The 18122-nt window shown below is 58.3% G+C and overlaps 1 protein-coding gene and 1 long non-coding RNA gene across 3 annotated transcripts; both read right to left on the bottom strand.

The window, feature by feature from the left end:
* Nucleotides 1-4822: 4822 nt before the first annotated feature.
* Nucleotides 4823-16201, bottom strand: ISG20 (interferon stimulated exonuclease gene 20). 2 transcript variants are annotated; one of them, XM_081831656.1, is made up of 4 exons: nucleotides 15954-16201; nucleotides 15446-15697; nucleotides 6461-6661; nucleotides 4823-5152 (listed from the first exon to the last, which is right to left on the bottom strand). In XM_081831656.1, exons 2-4 carry the CDS (start codon nucleotides 15671-15673, stop codon nucleotides 4838-4840), a joined length of 744 nt encoding a protein of 247 aa, XP_081687782.1. In that variant the 5' UTR covers nucleotides 15674-15697; nucleotides 15954-16201; the 3' UTR covers nucleotides 4823-4837. The 2 variants fall into 2 exon arrangements, with proteins under 2 accessions (XP_081687782.1, XP_006733184.1); XM_006733121.3 differs by having other exon boundaries at nucleotides 4909-5127; nucleotides 15954-16184.
* A 452-nt stretch (nucleotides 16202-16653) lies between these two features.
* LOC145723595 (uncharacterized) lies at nucleotides 16654-17575 on the bottom strand. Its single transcript, XR_014148811.1, has 2 exons — nucleotides 16962-17575; nucleotides 16654-16819 (listed from the first exon to the last, which is right to left on the bottom strand). It is a non-coding gene; the product is annotated as an uncharacterized LOC145723595 (long non-coding RNA).
* Nucleotides 17576-18122: the final 547 nt, after the last annotated feature.

Here is an 18122-nt window from a genome sequence, read left to right as displayed (position 1 = left end):
CCGTTGGAGGACACAGCGGTGGTGGGTGGGGGGAGGGGTTGCTGAGCTGGGACTGGCTGGCTGAGCTGAGGCTATGTCCCTCTCCCTCTGTCTGAGCCCTAAACCCTGGAGGACAGAACAGGAAAAATGAAGAGATGAGGACATCCAGCCCTGAGCAAGGGACTAGCTCAGTGTCCTAAAACTGAGGTCCTGACCAGCATCCCCTGGGCCTCCTCCCCTTGCACCTGGGGACAGAGGCCAATGGGCTCTGCCACCAAACACAGCACATGGCTCGAAATCAGGGTGTTGGGGCCGGGCCAACATTTGCCTTTTCCTACACGTCTCAGCAAAGCTACTCCAAACCCTCTCTTCCCCCAGCAGGAAAAGCATATGTTCTTTCCATATAGAGGAGAAATTGTTCCACAAGTGAGTAAGCCTCTTGGCGACGGAGCCCGGCCTAGCCCGCAGCACGCCGGGCAGGAAGCGGGCAGCCTTCTTACCGCTCTTGGAACCAGACCCGGGCTGGCTCCTGACCCTCCAAGACAGCGGGCCTTTGGACGGGGCCTTTGGTGGGGAGCAGGGCCTGGGCAAGTGCCCGAAGACAGTTAGCCGGCCAGGCCAGAGAACTCATTCCCTGAATAGAAGCACTTTCCTCCACTCAGGCCAGGCCGGGCTGGGCGAAGGAGGGTGGGGAGGCCAAGGGGTTTGAGGGGGGCTAGAGAGCTCTCCAATCCCCTCACTCCAGCAGCAAATGGGCCTGAGTCAGAGGTGACTCAGGTACGCTCAGTGAAGCGGGGCCATTCCAAGACGGCCCTTCCCAGCCACCTCCAAATTCTCCTCCATGCCTCAGGGTTAAGTGGCAAAAAGTGACCCCATCCTCAGTGCCTCCATTCGTTCTGCCGGATCTTTCCAAAGCCAGCTCTGGGCTGGAGGATGCCACTAATTCCCTTGTCCCAATGGCGTCCTGGTTTCCTTCCCACCTTTTCGCCATCTAAGAATCCGCTGAGAATGGGGCTGAGGGGAGTGGGCCGAGAAGGGATAGACACGCCGGGTGGTGGGTGGGCCGGGGGTGGGGAGCAGACAGAGGAGAAATGGGAGGGGCTCCACAGAAGGGGAAACTGCTGAAGAAATTGGGGGCATCTAACCTGGAAAGTCAAAGACTCAGGGTAGGGGAGAGAGACACGAAAATGATCTAAAGGTGGGTGACAGGTCACAACATACAAGTGGAATTGCATTTATCCTGGGTGGGAGCCTCAGTGGGGCAAGCCCTGCACCTCTAAATCAGGGGCCCCACCCCACTGAGGAGTGCTTTCGAGACAGTGAAGTCTCTGTCTTGGGACATATGCAGGCCCCTGGTTGAAAGGAGTCAGGTGGGAGGTGGACTAGAGCTCAGGTCTCAAACTGGTGGCCTACGGGCCGGACACAGGCCTGAAGGGGTTTCCACTGGGCAGCATTTCTGCACGGCCACAATCGGCTGAGGCTGAGTGGCCCCTGCCCCGTCCAGATGGGCACACATTCCCAGTTCTGCACGGCACATCAGGCCCCAGTCACTCCTTTATTTCCTGCACTGGCCCCTTAGAGGAGGCCCTGCCCAGGGGGGGGGCCTTCTTCTTCTCTAGGCTCACCCTGTAGGCCCACCTGCAGCAGGACCTTCCCATGGGCTCAGGTGAGACCACATGCCATGAGCCAGATAGAGCTTTCGGCTGCTAGAAACCACCACTGCAGGCATGTCCTCTGCTCTCCTCGAGCTGCCATCATGCGGGGACCCATCATGGTCTCAGGGACTGGGTCTTCCCCCCCCAGGACAGCAGAGTTACTCTCCTGGCCTTTCTGCCCTGGAGCAGAGATAGTCCCCCCGGGTATTTAGGGTCTGGGAAGGGCACCCAGAGCAGGTGCACTGTGAACTGAGGTAGAGGGGACCAAGTGAGGAAGCGCACCCCCTGGCCCCCGGTCCAGGAGGGCGGTGCAGGGGACAACGCCAGCAGGAGTGGGTCTGCAGGAAGGTGGGGCAGGGTTGGGGGGATGGGGGATTAGAAACTAACCGGGGGAGCGAAGTGGGGCAGCTAAGGGCTCGGGAAGGAGAGAGCAGAAGGCAAGGCGATGCGGAGCCCAGCTCGGCCCTCTCCCCGTGTGCCTGGGGTGGAGCCCGACCTGCCCTTGCCAGGACTGAGGGCGGAGAACAGGAGGGAGTGTGCTCCCTGGGCAAGGAGATTCCACCTGCAGCCGGTATAGGCTGGGGCAGATTGCAGGGCGATTTCGCTTCCCTGGCCCCATCTGCTCCCCTGAGAGCTGTGGGAGTTGGGACTAATAGTCCCATTTTACAGATGAGGAGACTGAGGTGGAAGTTGTGCAAGGCCGAGTCTAGCCCCTGGGTAGGAGCGGGGCTCCTGGGCATTCACCAGGTCTGGGCTGCTGGGAGCGGGTCTGCTGCGGACGATAGGATTCGTCCATCCCAGCAAACATGACCTTCCTCTCCTCTGCGCTTTACACCCTCGGCCAATGACACCACCACTTGCAGGCCACGACTCCGAGTGTGCTGGGACCCAGGGGGGTCGGGGGTCCTGCGGCACAGCCCAGAGGCAGGCCTTTATTTTGATTATGATCAGTGGTGCCGGGGGCCGTTCGTGGGTCCCTACCCCCCACCAGCTGGGGCTGGGCACCGTGCGTATGAGACCTCCAGCCTCTTCTCCCCCCACCTGATGGATGGGGCACCTGCTCTCTCAGAGCTGAGACACGCAAGCCAAGTCAGCCTGACTCTGAAGCTGGTGCTCTCTACTGGCTATACAGAAGGTGGGGGGTCTCGTGAGTGGGGCCAGGGCCCACAGCACACGCCCCCCCAGGTCCTGACCCTCACTCAGCGCCCCCCTGGGAGGTGGGGTGGGCGCCTCCCCACTGGGGGCATCCAAGCACCACAGCCGGAAGTGGGAAGCTGGGTTAGAGACTTCCTTGGGGAGCCCCGGTTCACCCCTCCTTTCAAGGTGGAAAAGACCTTGGCCTGGGAGTCCTACAGAGCTGGGGCTCACCTTCCAGGCCCGGCTGTAACTCACTCTAGCTCAGTGGCTGAGGGAGGGTGGCCTACAGGGTTCCTGCTGCAGCCCCCTAGCCATTTTTAAAGACACAGCCCCTCACACCTCATGCCTCCTAAGTGTTCCTGGCTGCTTCGGCCTTGGAGGCCCACGGGACCGCAGACGGCCCAAGGGCACCGCCTGGTGGCCAGTCTTAGCCAGGCAAGGCAGCCGCAGAGGGCCCGGTCACAGCCCTGAAGTCGGTGGGGCCCTGGGGCCGGAGAGAACCGTGAGGGAGCAAGCTGCCCCTCCCCGCTCTCGCAGACGTGCGAGGGAGGGAGCCCCCCGGGTTCCCAGAGGTCAGCGTGCAAATGGGAGGCACTGCCACTAGGATGCACTCTGAGGGAACAGCTCTCGAGTTCGGGGTCGGGGGGGCCTGGCTTTGAATCCCTTGGGTCCTTAACCTCACCTCGAGTCCCTCATCTACGTAGTGGGGCTATTTAGGACACATTTTTCAGGGCTGTGGACCTCTCTGCATGAGCAGGCGGCTGGGGGAGACGGCAGGGGGCAAGGCTGGGCCGGCAGCAGGAGTCTACCCTGGTGGTACTCGGACCCCAAGCTGGTGGCTCTCAACTGTGGCCGCACATGACAATCAGCTGATGCTTCGCTGTGGCTCTCAAAGCATGCGGCAGAATCAACGGGGAACTCGTGAGAAATGCAGATTCTGGGGCTCCACCCCAGACCTGCTGAGTTGGCAATTCTGGGGTTGGGGTCCAGCACCCTCCAGGTGATGTTGATGCTCCGTCCAGTGTGAGAACACTGTGCTTAGGGACTGGGGTTGCCTAAAAAGCATCTCAGGTGATTCAAATGTCCTGGGCATCAGAATCACCTGTGGAGGTCCTGATCAGAATCAGCTGCCCCCCCACTTTCCCCCGACACACACACACACACACACACACACACACACACGAGTCATTCTGGTTTAGAGGCACCTGGGCATGGATTAAAATAATGACTACAGCTGACCCCAATGAGCAGTCTTCTGATGTGGACTCTTCTCAGAGGTCCAGCCCCCGCGGCAGAGTGTAGCTGCTCTCCCCAGGGTCTCCTAGATCAGAGTGATGCAGACAGTAACCACTCGTTACTGACATTTGCTGGGTGTGTAAGCTCTGACAGGCGTGGTGCCAGGAGCTTTGTGTGCGACATCACACAAGAACCCTATCAATTGTTAGAATTCCCCATTTTAGGGGATGCCTGGGTGGCTCGGTCGGTTAAGCGTCTGCCTTCAGCTCAGGTCATGATCCCAGGGTCCTGCGATGGAGCCCCACATCGGGCTCCCTGCTGGGTGGGAAGCCTGCTTCTCCCTCTCCCTCTGGTGCTCCCCCTGCTTGTGCTCTCTCTGTCAAATAAATAAATAAAATCTTTAAAAAGAAAAGAATTTCCCATTTTACACATGGAGAAACTGAGGCTTGGGGAAGTTAAGTAACTCAACTCTAGCTACTAAATGGCAGAACCAAGACTCCAACTTAGTTCTGACTTCAAAATCCACTACCTTTGCTTCCTCATTTTACAAGAGGGATGACTTGCTGAAGGTCACCACATTCTCCGTACCTCCGTGCCACAGCCATGGCACCCATTTCAAGATGGCACGAATGGACCTCGGAGCCGGGTCCCACCGCCCTGGACGTAAATGCAACAGGAAAAGGGAGGCAGGGGCAAGGCTTTAGTTACATGCCACCTAGATTCCTCCAGCTGCTTCTTGGATACACAGGATTCAAGATTATTCAGGAAACCGACGCCCCCCCCCAGCTGCGCACCCCACCCCCGTTCCAGCTCAGTGTCTTGATGGTCCTCTAAGCATCACACAGACTGGGGTCCATCACCCTTACCCGGCTCAGAAAAAGGCAAGAGGAGTATCCAATGATGGAGTAGAAAAAATACAGAGCTATTTTACTGCTAAAGACACATTTTCCAAAAGCAAGGGGGTTGCTGTCTTGAAGAGACGAAGACTTCGGGATGAAGGCGGAGCTCCAGTCCCGCTCCACTGGGCGGGCCCTCAGCGGGCTCGAATGCGCCGGGAGATCCGGTAGAGCTCCATGGCTGCCTTGGCGTCCTCCACCGAGCTGTGTCCAAAGCAGCTGTTCTGTAGACACAGGCAGGGGCGTGGGCTGGGGGTGAAGGCAGAGACCCCGTGTGACCCGGGCCTTCCCCCCTCACACCCCAGGTTCCAGGGCCCCCATGTGGGTCAGTGGGTGAGTCTCCGCAGGTTTCTGACACCCTGGACTCAGCAGGTGGCTGGAGCAGGCCTGGCTTCAGCTGTCAGCCCCGGAGCTGGGGCCCTAGGCCCAGGTGTGGCCAGGCACTGCTTCCGGCATCCAGAGAGCCGGGCTGTGCCCTCCAGGTGCTAATCAGCCGGTGCGGGGAGGGGGTGCTGCAGATTGCTGTCAGACACTTAGGGAGCTCCAGGGCACCGGGCCCATATAGAAAAATAGGTCAAAACGATGTTTCTAAAGTGCTACCTCAGTGAATCCGTGTGCTGACCACTCTGTCCTTGGTCCTGTGTGCCACAAGGCTAACAGAGGGGCCCAAATTCAGGTCCCTTCCCTGCGACCCACACAGTCCCCAGTCGCCCGGCCAAGCGGTGCCTCACACCTCAGGCTGGGGCTCCTGCTCGCCCCTCCCCGCCCCCCTCCACGAAGACTCACCCTTCGGACCGCTGCACACCTGCCCTCCTCCCCGCCCACCCGTCCTTCATCCCTTCGGGCTAATGGGCCACCCTCCCTTCCACCAAGAGTTGCTCAAGCACAGGGTCCAGCCCTGCCGAGCTGTGCGTCTCCAGCCCCCCGTCCAGCCTGGCCCAGAGTGGGTGCTGATAAATAGCTGTTGACCGGGAAGACCCCCATGTGGAGCTGTGACTGCTAGTGTCTGGCCCACCGCCCTCGGCCCTGCCAACTCGGTGACCTCCCAAGCACCAGCACCCGGGCGCCTTCGCCTGGAGGTGCTGAGGAGTGGGGGGCCCCGGGAGCAGCAGTAGCTGTGCCTGATGGGAGCTGTCAAGAGGACCTCCGCTCCCTGCATGAATCTGAGGTCTGTGGGATTTCCCAGAGGCCCGCAGTGGGGTTAAGCTTCAGTTATCCCGGGGCAACTGGCTTGAGTTTCAAAGCACACGAACAAAACCTTTGTTGGGTGCCTTCCCTTCCCTGCCTCACATCCTCGCTCTCCCAATGCGTCCTGGGGTCACCTCTTGAATAAACCTCCCGCACTCTGGTGCTTGTTTGGGGCCGGGGGCCGGGGAAGCCCGAAGCCAGCGCCCCTCCTTACTCGCGTGCCCACAGCTGCTCAGGACTGGGGGGGGGCGGGTGGTGGGCAGAGCATCTTTGGGGCCAAATGTGGGGGTTCTGGAGCCCCTGGGGGATGTGAGAGCCCTGCAGGGGGGAGGGGGCCCACGGGGCCCGGGAAGGCAGGGGGCTGCTCACCTGGATGTGCCGCCCGAGGAGACGCTCGCTGAGCACCCGGAGGGAGACCCGCTCGCAGGACAGCAGGTTGGCTTCTCGCTGCAGCAGCCTGTCGGTGGACGTGTCATAGATGGAGTAGTTGCTCATGTTCTCTTTCAGCGCCTGGAAGTCGTGCTTCAGGTCGTGACCCACCACCAGCTTGCCTCTCAGAAGCTGCAGGATCTGGCCGGGAAGACAGGCAGCCCACGCCTCACGCAGGGTCCTCTGCGTGGATCTGGGGCAACTGGTAGGAAGCAGCCCCTCCTCGGCTTGCTGTGTGACTGTGAGCAAACTGTCCCCCCCTCTCTGGGCTTCCAACCTATCCTCTATAAAATGAGGAGACTGGACCGGGCCCCTCCTCACGCTCAGTGGTTGAGGTCCGTGCCAAAGGCATGTCCCCGACTCCTTCAGTGGCTTCCACAGCAGTGGCCGGTGCTGAATATGGCCCACGTGCCAGGCTAAGTATGTCATCTAATCCTTTCAACAGCCCTACTGTGGCAGGCAGAATAATGACCTCCCAAAGATGCAGACGCGTTGCCTGGCAGAAGGGAGTTAAAGTTGCGGATGGGCTCAGGTAGAAGACGACCTCCCAATAAGGGAGATCGCCTGGATTACCCGTGTGGCCCAACATAATCGCAAGGGCCCCTATATGTGGACGTCAGTGATTTGTCCTGAGGACTTGGCATGCAGCTGCTGGTCTTGCCGAGGGAGGAAGGGGCCAGGCGTCAAGGACACGGCGGCCTCTAGAAGCTGGAAAAGGCAAGGAAACACACCCTCCCGCAGAGCTTCCAGAAAGGAACGCAGCCCTGCCCACACCCCGATTTCGGCCGTTGAGACCCGTGCCAGACTTCTGAACTGTGGAACGGCGAGCTAACACATGCCACTCAGCTTATGCTTTGTTACAGCAGAACCACAAAAAGCTAACACAGCGATGAGAGAGGCCTGTATTTGACTGACATTTTGCAGAGGAGAAAAACTGAAGCACCAAGAAAGGGAAATCATTTGCCCCAGGTTACTCTGCGGATTTTAAAGCAAGTTTGCGGATCCCTTGGCACCTCTGCTCTCCAAAGATGGAGCTCAATCCCCCTTGCCTGGAACGAATATGGGCCAGCCTGTGTGACTTCTGACTTCTCTGGGGGCCAGTCCCCCAGCAGCCCCAAGCTACCCCAAAGCCACCTGCTGGAGTGACCACAGGGAGGCGGAGAGCCATGCCCGAGGGGCCCCGGCGCCAGCCACCGGATGGGTGGGCAAGCGAACCTCCCGATGACTCCGGCTCTGGGCCTGTGGGACGCCTGAGCCTCCCAGCTGGCCCCATCGGCCAAGCCCTGTCCAGATTGCAGATGCACGAGCGAAGTAAATATTGACCTTGTTCGAGCCACTCTGTTTGGAGGTGATTTGCGAAGCACCGTTAGATCACTGGGACAGTCACACAGCCAGTTAGGGACTCAGTGCTAGAGCCAGCCTTCAGAGCCAGCAGGCTGCTTGTCTCCACCACACCCCCAAAGAGGCTGCTCCAGGCCCCCACCAGCCACACAGCTGAGCTTTGGGGAGCAACCCCTGAAGTACCCTCACACGTGCCCAAGCCCGTCGTCTTGCCTCTATCCTGACTCCTTTCCCATGGTGGCCCCGTGGACAACCTCCTACCTTGAGCCACATGGGCCACTCCCCTCTCTTTACCCTGGCTGCCATCAGAGAGGACGGGAGGGGGGATCTCGGGCGGAGCTGGAGGGGCAGCTTGGGGCTCAGGCCCCCCTTTGGACAGCTCTCCGATAGCTTCTGCCCTGTCTTCTGTGCCTGGGGGAGACTTCTCACAGGGCTGACACCCTCCCATGCCCCGCTTCTGCTTCTACTGGCCTCCTGGGACATCACGTGGGGCATTGCACGCTCTCCCTTGGCCACCACAGGATCCCTGTGGCCACTCTACAGAAGGGGAAGCCAAGGCTCAGAGACACGAGGCGACTTGTCCACGGGGTCTGTCCATTTCCTGTCAGCAGGCAGTGTTACCAACCTGCCCATCACCCCCTCCCCGTTCCCGTGGTTTTGTCGGTTTGTCGGGACCACCGCTGCACAGAGCCCACAGTCAGCCTAGGGACTGGGGAGGCTCGCTTGAGGAATGGAGCTGGGCCGGTCGCATGGACACCAGGGCTGCTCACGCTTGGGCTGAGGCGTCACCCGGTGAAGGCCCAGACATCCGGGATTCCAATTTCGCATTTCGACAGCTGGCGCCGCCACTGCTGATCCAGGGCTCACGCGGGTGGCGAGGGCACACGGCCTCAGCAGCAGCTCGAGGCCTGCGTGTGGAGGAGAGCGCAGTGGCCAGCACTAGGGCCGCGCTGGGCGGCCGGGGGTCACGCGCCCTTTCTCGGAGGGACATCCTTTAACATTCCCAAACAATGTGGCCTGTTTTCCCCCAATGACGAGCTGGCTCAGGGCCCAGTTCACACAGAGCCCCGAGGGACTGTCTGCCATCCCAGGAACGGCAGCCGCAAGAGGACCGAGTCCCTGGGAGGTGGATTCCTGGGAACTTAATCACTTCCGGAGCCCGAGGGTCTCGGGGCTGGGGGAGGGGGGGTGGTGGCTACGGTCAGCACCACGGGACTCAAGATGAGACAGATAAAATACCAGGAGAGGACAAGCAGAAGGAAGAGGAAGCCAGGAAAAGAGAAGAATCTGTTTGGCAGAGAGATGCCCGCAACCGTGCAGACCAAGGATGCTGGGCGCTGGGCAGGGAGAGACTGCAGGTCCTCGCTGTGTGCTCTCAGAGGTCAGACCGCGTCTGGGCTTCGGCTCCCCAGGTGCAAGGTGAAGGCCGGGAGAGGTGAGGCTCCAGCGGCCCCTTCGCAGCCAGGGCTCCACCGACTTCCTGAGGCAGGGCTGGGGAAGGAAGCGGGGGGGCCCGCTGGAGCCCGGGGGTGGGACCTCAGGGCTGTGTGACCTGCTTTGGCTGCGGGACCTGCCCTGAGTCAGCGTCAGGAGGCAGGTGTGTCAGACACAGGAATCGCTCAAATTCCTGGAGAGAGCCCAGTGGGTTGGAGGAGGGCCATTCACCCATGTGCTCTCGTCGCTGGCCCTGGGCCAGGGACTTTCCTCACCTCACCCGGGCACCTCTCAGCACGAGGATTCCCATTTCCCTGCCACAGGGGAGGGCACTGGGGGCCAGAGAGGTGGAGAGGCTTGCCCAGGGGACACAGCTGGTGACCTGAGAGCTGCAGCGAGGTATCCGGATCTGCCTGACCCGTCCCTATCCTTACACTTGTCCTTGTCACCACCTGCTGAGAACCTAGTTCAGGGGTAGTGATGTCAGAGGGGAGAGCGATGTTGGACCTGTGTCCGCTCTCTGAGGACTTCCTGAAGCAGGAATGGGGCCCCTGTGTGGCTGGAATCATCATGCCATCTTACCGACGGGGACAGGGGGACACAGCGGCGTGTGCTGGTGTCACACGGAAGGGGGATGACAGCCTGATGCCACTGCATTCCCACTCTCGTTCCAAGTATTTCCCAGATGTGCCTGATCAGAAAAATCACCTGGGGCCCTTGTTAAAAATCCAGAGGGCCAGACCCTTCTGTCACCTTCCGGAGTGGCCCCGGTCCCCTCCGTCCTCCGGTCCCCTGGCCGGCTCTGCAGGTGTGCCCACCCCAGCTTGTGCCCGCATCCCACAAGGCTGCTTCTGCTGGGGGAAACCTGGATGGTGAAGTCATCCTCCTCCATCTGGCCAGGCCCCAGAGATACCGGCCCAGGGGCGGGGCCCCAGCAGTGCACTTGGCCCAAGCAAGGGCAGCTATACTGGAAACAGCTGTCAGAGGTCTCCCTTCTGCTGCATTTCCCTCCTAAGCCGGGAGGCTTCATGGGATTCAGTTGGTTTGTTTGCCAGCTAAAAATGTAATTATCCCTCCCCGATCCCGGTCATGGGTAGATGCTATTCAACAGACTGGGTTAACATTAAGAGAGCATTAACTTACAAAAAATAAACTATAACCGATTAAAAATTACCGTTAGAAAAACAACAACAACAACAGCAGCATGAACCCACCAGGTGAGAGCCCTGAATCTGAACATCGAGTAGTGTCACAGCTTGCTGTGTGTCCTTAAGCAAGTCACTGCCCCTCTCTGGACCTGTCTCCTCATGGGTTCTCTCCTGCGCTGACAGCCTGATTTGTGGGGCTCTCTAGAGCAGGTTCTCAACTTGGGCACTGTCGATACTTCTTTGGCGTCTGTGTGGCCGGGGGAGGGGCTGTCCTGTGCATTATAGGATGGCTTAGCACCATCCCTGTCCTCTCCCCACTGGATGTCAGTAGCAGACCCCCTGCCCCACTGTGACAACCAGAAATGTCTCCAGATACTGCTAAACGTCCCTTGGGGGGCAAAATCATTCCACACTGGGAACCACCGCTCTAGATGATGGGCAGACCTAGAGGTTTCAGAAGATAACAGGCAGTAACTTTCCACTATAAAAGTAATGTGACCACATTTCAAAAAGATAAAAATAAAGAGAGAAGGGAGTAGCAGGATCCCATGCACAACCCTCCTGGGTGGGCTGGGTGGGGCTTCGTGGCTCCCCAGAGCCCTGCTGGCTGCCTGGGCTGGTCTATGGCTCACCAGGAGCGGGGCCCACTTGCCGCTCCCGTCGGAAGAAGAGACAGGCTGGTGAGCAGCGTTTGAAAGTTGCCTGCGTGAAACCAAGGCCTGGCGAGCCCTAGACTCACCTGAGAGGTGTCACCCAGCCCTGTGGGGGTCTGATAAATGGCTGATAGGCTTCTTCCCTTTGGGATCCCCCCACCCCAGCACATCTTGGGACCCGTGAGCCCTGTCTCTGACTTTGGGATTAGAACGTATGGGTGATAGAGTGGGCTCGAGCTGCCTCTGTGTCCTTGTTCATGGAAACGAACGACCGCGGTTGCGTTGTCCCACATCTTCATGCACAGGCTGGGCCTGACACCGTCCCTTACATACACTGGACATAGCATTCCGAGAGCACATTTATACACGTCCATCATGGGATTGAATATCCCAGAGCAAATTCTGGAGCCAGAATTTGGGTCTCTGCTCTATGCCTTCCTTGGACAGCTTGCTCAGCCTTGCTCCTCTGTTTGCTCATCTGTAAAATGGGGTAGCGGTGCTGGTTAACGACTTCCCAGGACTCTTGCGGGGAGCAAAGGCAGTGGTGTGTGGAAAGCGCTTAGAACAGAGCCAGGACATGGTGCTGGACTCCCCTGCGCTGCTTCACCCACCCTGCGGCACAGATGCTCCTACCGAAGGGCACAGAGAAGTTTAGCAACAAGCCAGAGGCCACAGACCCACGTCCACGCACGTCTAAGGACAGTGTGCTTGCCCTCCGGCCCCAGGCTGGGTGTGCATCCCTGCCTCCTGGCAGCCAAGGCCGGCATGAGGGCAGAGGCAATTTTGTTCCACACAGCTGCCAGAACTCCTGTATTTTGTGAAAATCAATTCGACTCCAATCCCACAAACATTCTCAGGGTACCTTCTGTGCGCAAAGCACACCATCCAGTCTGGGGGCAGAATAAAACACATCGCAGCCGTGTGGAACTAGGCAGACCAGGTGTGTGGACAGGCAAGCTTTAAAGTACAGGGGCCACGGCAAGGAGAACTAGAGGCCCCACGCGGGGAGGTGGGGATGGTGGACAGGGTGGGGGAGGGCATCACGAAGGACTCCTCTGGCCTGAGCCGGCCAGCGTGGTAGCTGACCCGGGGCAGGGCTGGGGGCTGGGGGAGAGTAGGGGTGTGGCTGGATGGTGGCTGAGCTAGGAAAGAAGGTGGGACAGGCAAGTCGGTAGGGTTTGGAGGTCCATGAGTGTTGTGCTGGGGGACCTTGGGCAATGGGGAGCCATGGGAGGTATCTGAACAGTGGTATGGGGAGGCTGTGATCTGAGCCAGGCCTGGGAAAGTTTCTCTGGCAGAGCATCCCTGCTGTTCAGGCAGAAAATGAGAGCCAGAATCTAAGATCACGGTTCTCAAGGGAAGTCAGAAAGGGGACTCAGACCTATCATGTGGGTGTCTGCCCTTCTTTCTCCATGGGCACAGTCACTGACCATCAGCTGCGGGCCCGGCATTGTGCTTTGGGCTACAGGCCACAGCACTGCATGCAACCTACTCGAGGCCAGGGAGGAGGCATTAGCAGCCCCTGTCTCTGATGAGCAAACAGGTTCAGAAAGGTTCGAGAACTTGCCAAAGGTCACACCAAGCAGTGAGTGCTGGAGCAGGAAATGTAAACCCCAGATGTGGTTCAAAGGTCTGCCTGGTCTCTAGATTCTTGGCTCCCTCTCTGGGCAGGGCTCCGAGCTACACACGGGAAGCCTCGGGCCTGGCCCAATCTCCAGCTGAGATTCGAAGCATTCTGCGCCGAATGTGGACGGGGACCTAGGCAGCCCGACGCCCAGGCCAGTGCTCCAAGGCACACAGCGACTTGGTTGCATGTCGAGACCAGGGAACGCGAGCAGCATTTCCCTGCTGCCTCCTCTCCCCCAGGCTCTGGGCTCTCCGGCCTTCCTGCCGCTCTGCCAGCGAGGTGGTGGGGGGCTGGGGAGAGGAGGAGGACGACGAAGGATGGAGACACGTAGTCCACCTGACTGCTCAGTGGGGATCTGAGTGTGGGGAGCTCCTGCCGTGTCCCTGGGCCTCCCGTTGACCCCTGAACATCCAACCCACCTCTTCCTTATGCTGCCCTCCCCTGCTTGGTGACTCCCCTTTGGCCACCTCCATCCTGACATTTTCTTTCTTCCCAGTCCTCTGTCTGCTGATGCCTTCCCAGAGACTCTGACTCACCCCCTATCGACATCTCTTTGCTCACTACCATCTATCCTCCACAGCACCCCCCATTCTAGTCTTCTCGAAACTTGGGTTTGATCCTGCCATGCTCTTGCTCAAGAATCTTCCACGGCTCTCTGTGGCCCACTGGGTTGCAGACACAGGGTCCGAAAACCCCTTGTGAATACCACCAGCCTCACAGAGTCTTTCCAGAGCCATGTGGATGTACCGCATCCCCAGCTCAGGGCTCCCTGGCCTCCTCTTAGTACCTATAGGACAGTGCTGTCCAGTAGACACATAATGTGAACCACATGTGTAATTTTAAATCATCTAATGGCCATATTTAAAAAGGTAAAAATAGGGGAACTTAGTTTTAGTATGTTTCATTGAACCTAATATTCCAAAATACTATCATTTTAACACGTAAGTGATATAAAAAAGTATTGAGGTATTTTATGAATTTTTTAATAAAAGTCTTTGCAATCCCATGTGCATGTTACATTTACAGCACATCACGGTTCAGACCAGTCGCTTTTGGGGCGCTCATAGCCACATGTGGCTCGGCGGCCCCCTACTGGACACACAGCCCTAGAGGTCTGAGCCTAAGCTCTGAGTCCTGACCACCTTCCATTATGTGAACCTTGGCGAGTCACTTAGTGTTATGGGTTGAATTCATACGTTGAAATCCTAACCCCCAGTACCTCAAAATGTGACTTATTCGGAAATAGGGTCATTGCAGATGTAATTTGTGGAGGCCATCAGGGCCCTAATACAACAGGACTGCTGTCCTTATAAACGAGCAACAGGGGCACAAAACACGCACACAAGGAGAACACAGGCGAACATGAAGGCAGAGATTAAGCTGATGCTTCTACAAGCCAAGACACACCCAGGACTGGCGGCCGACCCCCAGATGCTGGGAGAGAGACGCAACATGGACTCTCCCACACAGCCGCAGAAGGAAGTAAGCCTGCCGACACCCTGAGCTCGGACGTCCAGCCTCACGACCGTGGGACAATAAATTTCTGTTGTTTGAGCCCCCAGTCTGTGGTACTTCGCTACGGTGGCCCCAGCAAACCAATACACTTAGTTCAATCAGGCCTCAGTTTGCGCATCTGTAATATGGGGATAACAGACGATCGTAACAGCTAACGAGTCCTTATAGAGGCACTCTCTCTAGGCACTTTCTCAATCCTCAACGATAATCCTATGAAATTGCTACTATTATTACACCCGGTTTCTGTTTCAGGTGCGGGAAACTGGGTACACAGAGAGGCTGCCCAAGTAACTTGCCCAAGGTAACTCAGCTGCTAGGTCACCAGCCAGGATTCAACACTGGCCCTCTTAACTCTGGGTTTACAGCTCCTGAGAACCCTCCTGGTGGCTGTCCCGTGAGGTGTGAGCGAGCTCCAGACCACCAGTGCTTGGGAAACAGGAGCTATGGTTGCTTATGTTTTGTGTTTATCTTGGGCGTGCGGCATGTGCACCTGGGACAAACCTTGGTCCTCTGTGTTCCTCTGGGACTTCCCCTAAGCCCCAGCAGCCTAGAAACTGGTGAATTTACTTGCCCTTCTAACCTTCCCAGAAGTGACTAAAGTTTGTGCAAGAGAGGTTGAGTTTGCTTTCCATCTAGTGATTCAGAGAAACAGAAACAGAAACTGGGACCTGAATAAGTTATCACAACTAGGTGAACCAGGAGGGTGGGAAATCTTGGGACTACATACTGACCTCAAGCTGATGGAAGGCCTACCGTGGGTCTGGGCGCAAGCTCTCCCCTTGGTCCAGGGGCTCCAGCCTGTTCTCCAAGACCAGGAGCCCCCTACCAAGGGCCCAGCCAGTGAGAGCCCTGTTTCCTCATTTCCTTGTGGGGCTGACCAGGGGCAGCCAGGGTAGAGAAAAGAATCCCACCGTGGGGAACATCAGGTGGAACCCAGTTCCCCCATCACAAGGCCAGCAGGGTGGACCAGATGCCCTGAAATTTCCCCAGGTGTGAGTTTAAGGTTGTCTGAGGGCAGGAGGCCTTCGCAGGGATGCCCTAGTGCACTCTCATGTAGAGGTGGGGGGAATCTGCCACATCTGGGGTCACAGATCTGGCATCTGGGGAAGGTGCCAGGGAAGTGTGCACGTGGATGTGTGGCGGGGTGGGGGGCGGGCCGTGGCCTCCCCGCCGCCCTGGCCTGACTGGCGGACAGCCCTCCACTCACCTCCTGCCGGGCCACGGCGAACGGCGTGGCCGCCTCCATGTGCCGAGGCGTGATCCCGCTGACCGGGGTCCTGTAATCAGTGATCTCCCCCTTAGGCCGGATGAACTTGTCGTAGAGCACGGTGCCATGGAAGTCCACGAGGCTGCAGCGAGCCAAGCCGCTCTGCCGGCTGGGCCCCAGCCCCACCATCTCACAGTCCATGGCCACCACCTCAAAGTTGCTTGCCATGCTTCAGCGGGACCCTCAGACGCGCTGGAGAGGGGAGGCGGTGGGGGGGGGGCATCACCCAAGGGCCAACCGCGGCCCCAAGTGTCCTTGGCCACCACCCCACCAGCCTGTGCCCTCCGCCCCGTTTGTCACGAACACCACCCAGCAACAGGCAACGCTGGCCTCTTGCCACCCCGCCCGGCTACCCGAGCCCAGCAGTCCCGGGGCCTCGAGACAGACAGGGCCGCCCCCCCATGCCCCCTCCCTGCTCGCCCCCTGCACCGCCCCAGCTCCCACTCACCTGCCTGCCTCCGCTGCCCTTGGCTCACGTCTGCCTGTCTGGTACCACTTCTCTGCTAGTGCAGTCACTCTGAGCTGTGACTCATCTCTGACTTCATGCCGGGAATCCCGACCCTGTTTCAGTTTCTGGTTTGTTATCAGGCGAAGTCAGGGGCGGGAGGCTGGGTACAGGGGCTGGGCCGTTCCGGCTCCTCCGGCTGCCCGCAGACTCCCTGTGCTGGCAGCTCACCTTCGCCCCTGCACCCCACCCCCCACCCCACCAAGGTCTCAGGGCCCTCCCCTTCTCAGATGATGTGGCTGATGAGAATTGAGCAGATTGCCACATCTTCCTTCCCTTTCTCACCCTCCGCCTGCCCAGAGAATAAACATCCCCAGGATCGGAGACCACAGAATGTCCCACAACTTCCGGGGCCACTACCAACCTGACACTCAGGGACGTCTCTTATGGGGGTCGGGGGGGGGGCTGGCTCTTGGGACATTGCGGCTATTAATAGGGAGGGCACGAGGGCGCCTGGGTGGCTCAGTTGGTTGGGCGACTGCCTTCGGCTCAGGTCATGATCCTGGAGTCCCGGGATCGAGTCCCGCATCGGGCTCCCTGCTCGGCGGGGGGTCTGCTTCGTCCTCTGACCCTATCCCCTCTCATGTGTTCTCTCTCTCTCATTCTCTCTCTCAAATAAATAAATAAAATCTTTAAAAAAAAAATAGGGAGGGCACGAGAAGGCTGGGTGCGAGTGGGGCTAGCCCACCCCCACCCAGGGAAGGCGAGGAGGCCGGGAGGGAGCCCCTAGAGTCTCCAGGGCTTCGGGGATGTCGCAGAATCCACCATCTGTCTGCCCTCAACGGCTTCTGCCTCCAGCTGGGCTGATACTGTTGGAGGACAAGGACAAGAAAGCCCGGAAGGAGCCCCCACCAGCCTGGCCACACTTCCCAGGGACTACACCACCCCCTCCCAGGCTAGAACTCTGACCTCTTACGACGGTGCCTGACACATAGGGCACTCAGTACTTACTGAATAGAGGAATGAGTTACAGCTGGGACAAAAACAGAACCAGCTTTCAATGAGGAAGGCATCACCACCGACTGCAGTAAGATTCTTGCCTCCGGCCCCAAGTCCACAAGGAGTAAGCTTTGAGCGATGGGATCTGATTGCCCCCAGATGTCACTAAGATTTGTGGCTTGGAAAGGAATTCCCCCAGGTCCCTGGTGTTTTCACCAAGTGACATCTGATGGGAAGAGACCTCAAAAATAAAATCAAGTCCTGAAATATGTCTAAATGTTAAGGCATTGCTCATGTTTGTTGTTCAATTGGTTCGAATTTGAGATACGAGATTATTTTGGGTTCCCATCCTGAATGAGCAACTTTTGCTTGAATTCAGACTGTTTGGGGACTTTTTGTTTCTCAAATGCATAAAGGATTGTGACCCTGATTTAGGGAGATGAAGTAAAATGTGTTACTTGATGTGAATGTGCATTGAAAAAGTAACCCCCTGAAGATCCAATGGTGGGTGAGGTTTCTGCTTCTACAACCCCCCTAGGACCCCACGCATCTCATCCCTTCACCCTGCTGGTCTCCTCAGGTCTCAGACAGAACATATGCCCACCCCTCCTGTTCTTTGGCCCGCATTTCCCCTTTGCCCCGTCCCCACCTGCCCATCAGCTCCCGGGTCTTCCTGCCGCCACCTTCATGCCCTGCTCCACACTGTCCTTCAAATCCGAACAGATTTTCGTTGCCCCACATCTAATCTCTTGCACTGTTTGGGACGGCACTTTGCTCAAGAACCTACAGTGGTTTCCTGTTGTCCAAAAGAGAGAGCAAACCTCAACTCCTGGGCAGTTTCCAAGACCCTGTCACCTGCCCCACCAGCCTTTCCAATCTCATCTTGCATCACCGTTTACACCTAAACCTGAGGTCTTTGTGTATTCACATGGTGCCTCCGCCAGGCAAACCTCCCCCCACCCTACCCCCCATCCTCCCATTCTGGGTCCTAGGGCCAGGAGGGCAGGATCAGGTCTCCACTCATGCTGCAAAGGCCAGCCCATCTCCACGCCTTCACCAGCCCGCCTTCACCACCCCTTCTCATCTCCTTCCACCGCACTGGCTTTGTCTGTTTCAGAGGGCCTGGGCATGTGCTACCCTATCTCAAAAGCTCTGCCTCCAGGTTATCTACCC

This window comes from Leptonychotes weddellii, chromosome 9 (genome assembly GCF_054177405.1).
Source record: "Leptonychotes weddellii isolate Sample4059 chromosome 9, ASM5417740v2, whole genome shotgun sequence".
Taxonomy (NCBI): Eukaryota; Metazoa; Chordata; class Mammalia; order Carnivora; family Phocidae; genus Leptonychotes; species Leptonychotes weddellii.
This window is presented reverse-complemented; position numbering and strand designations above follow the sequence as displayed.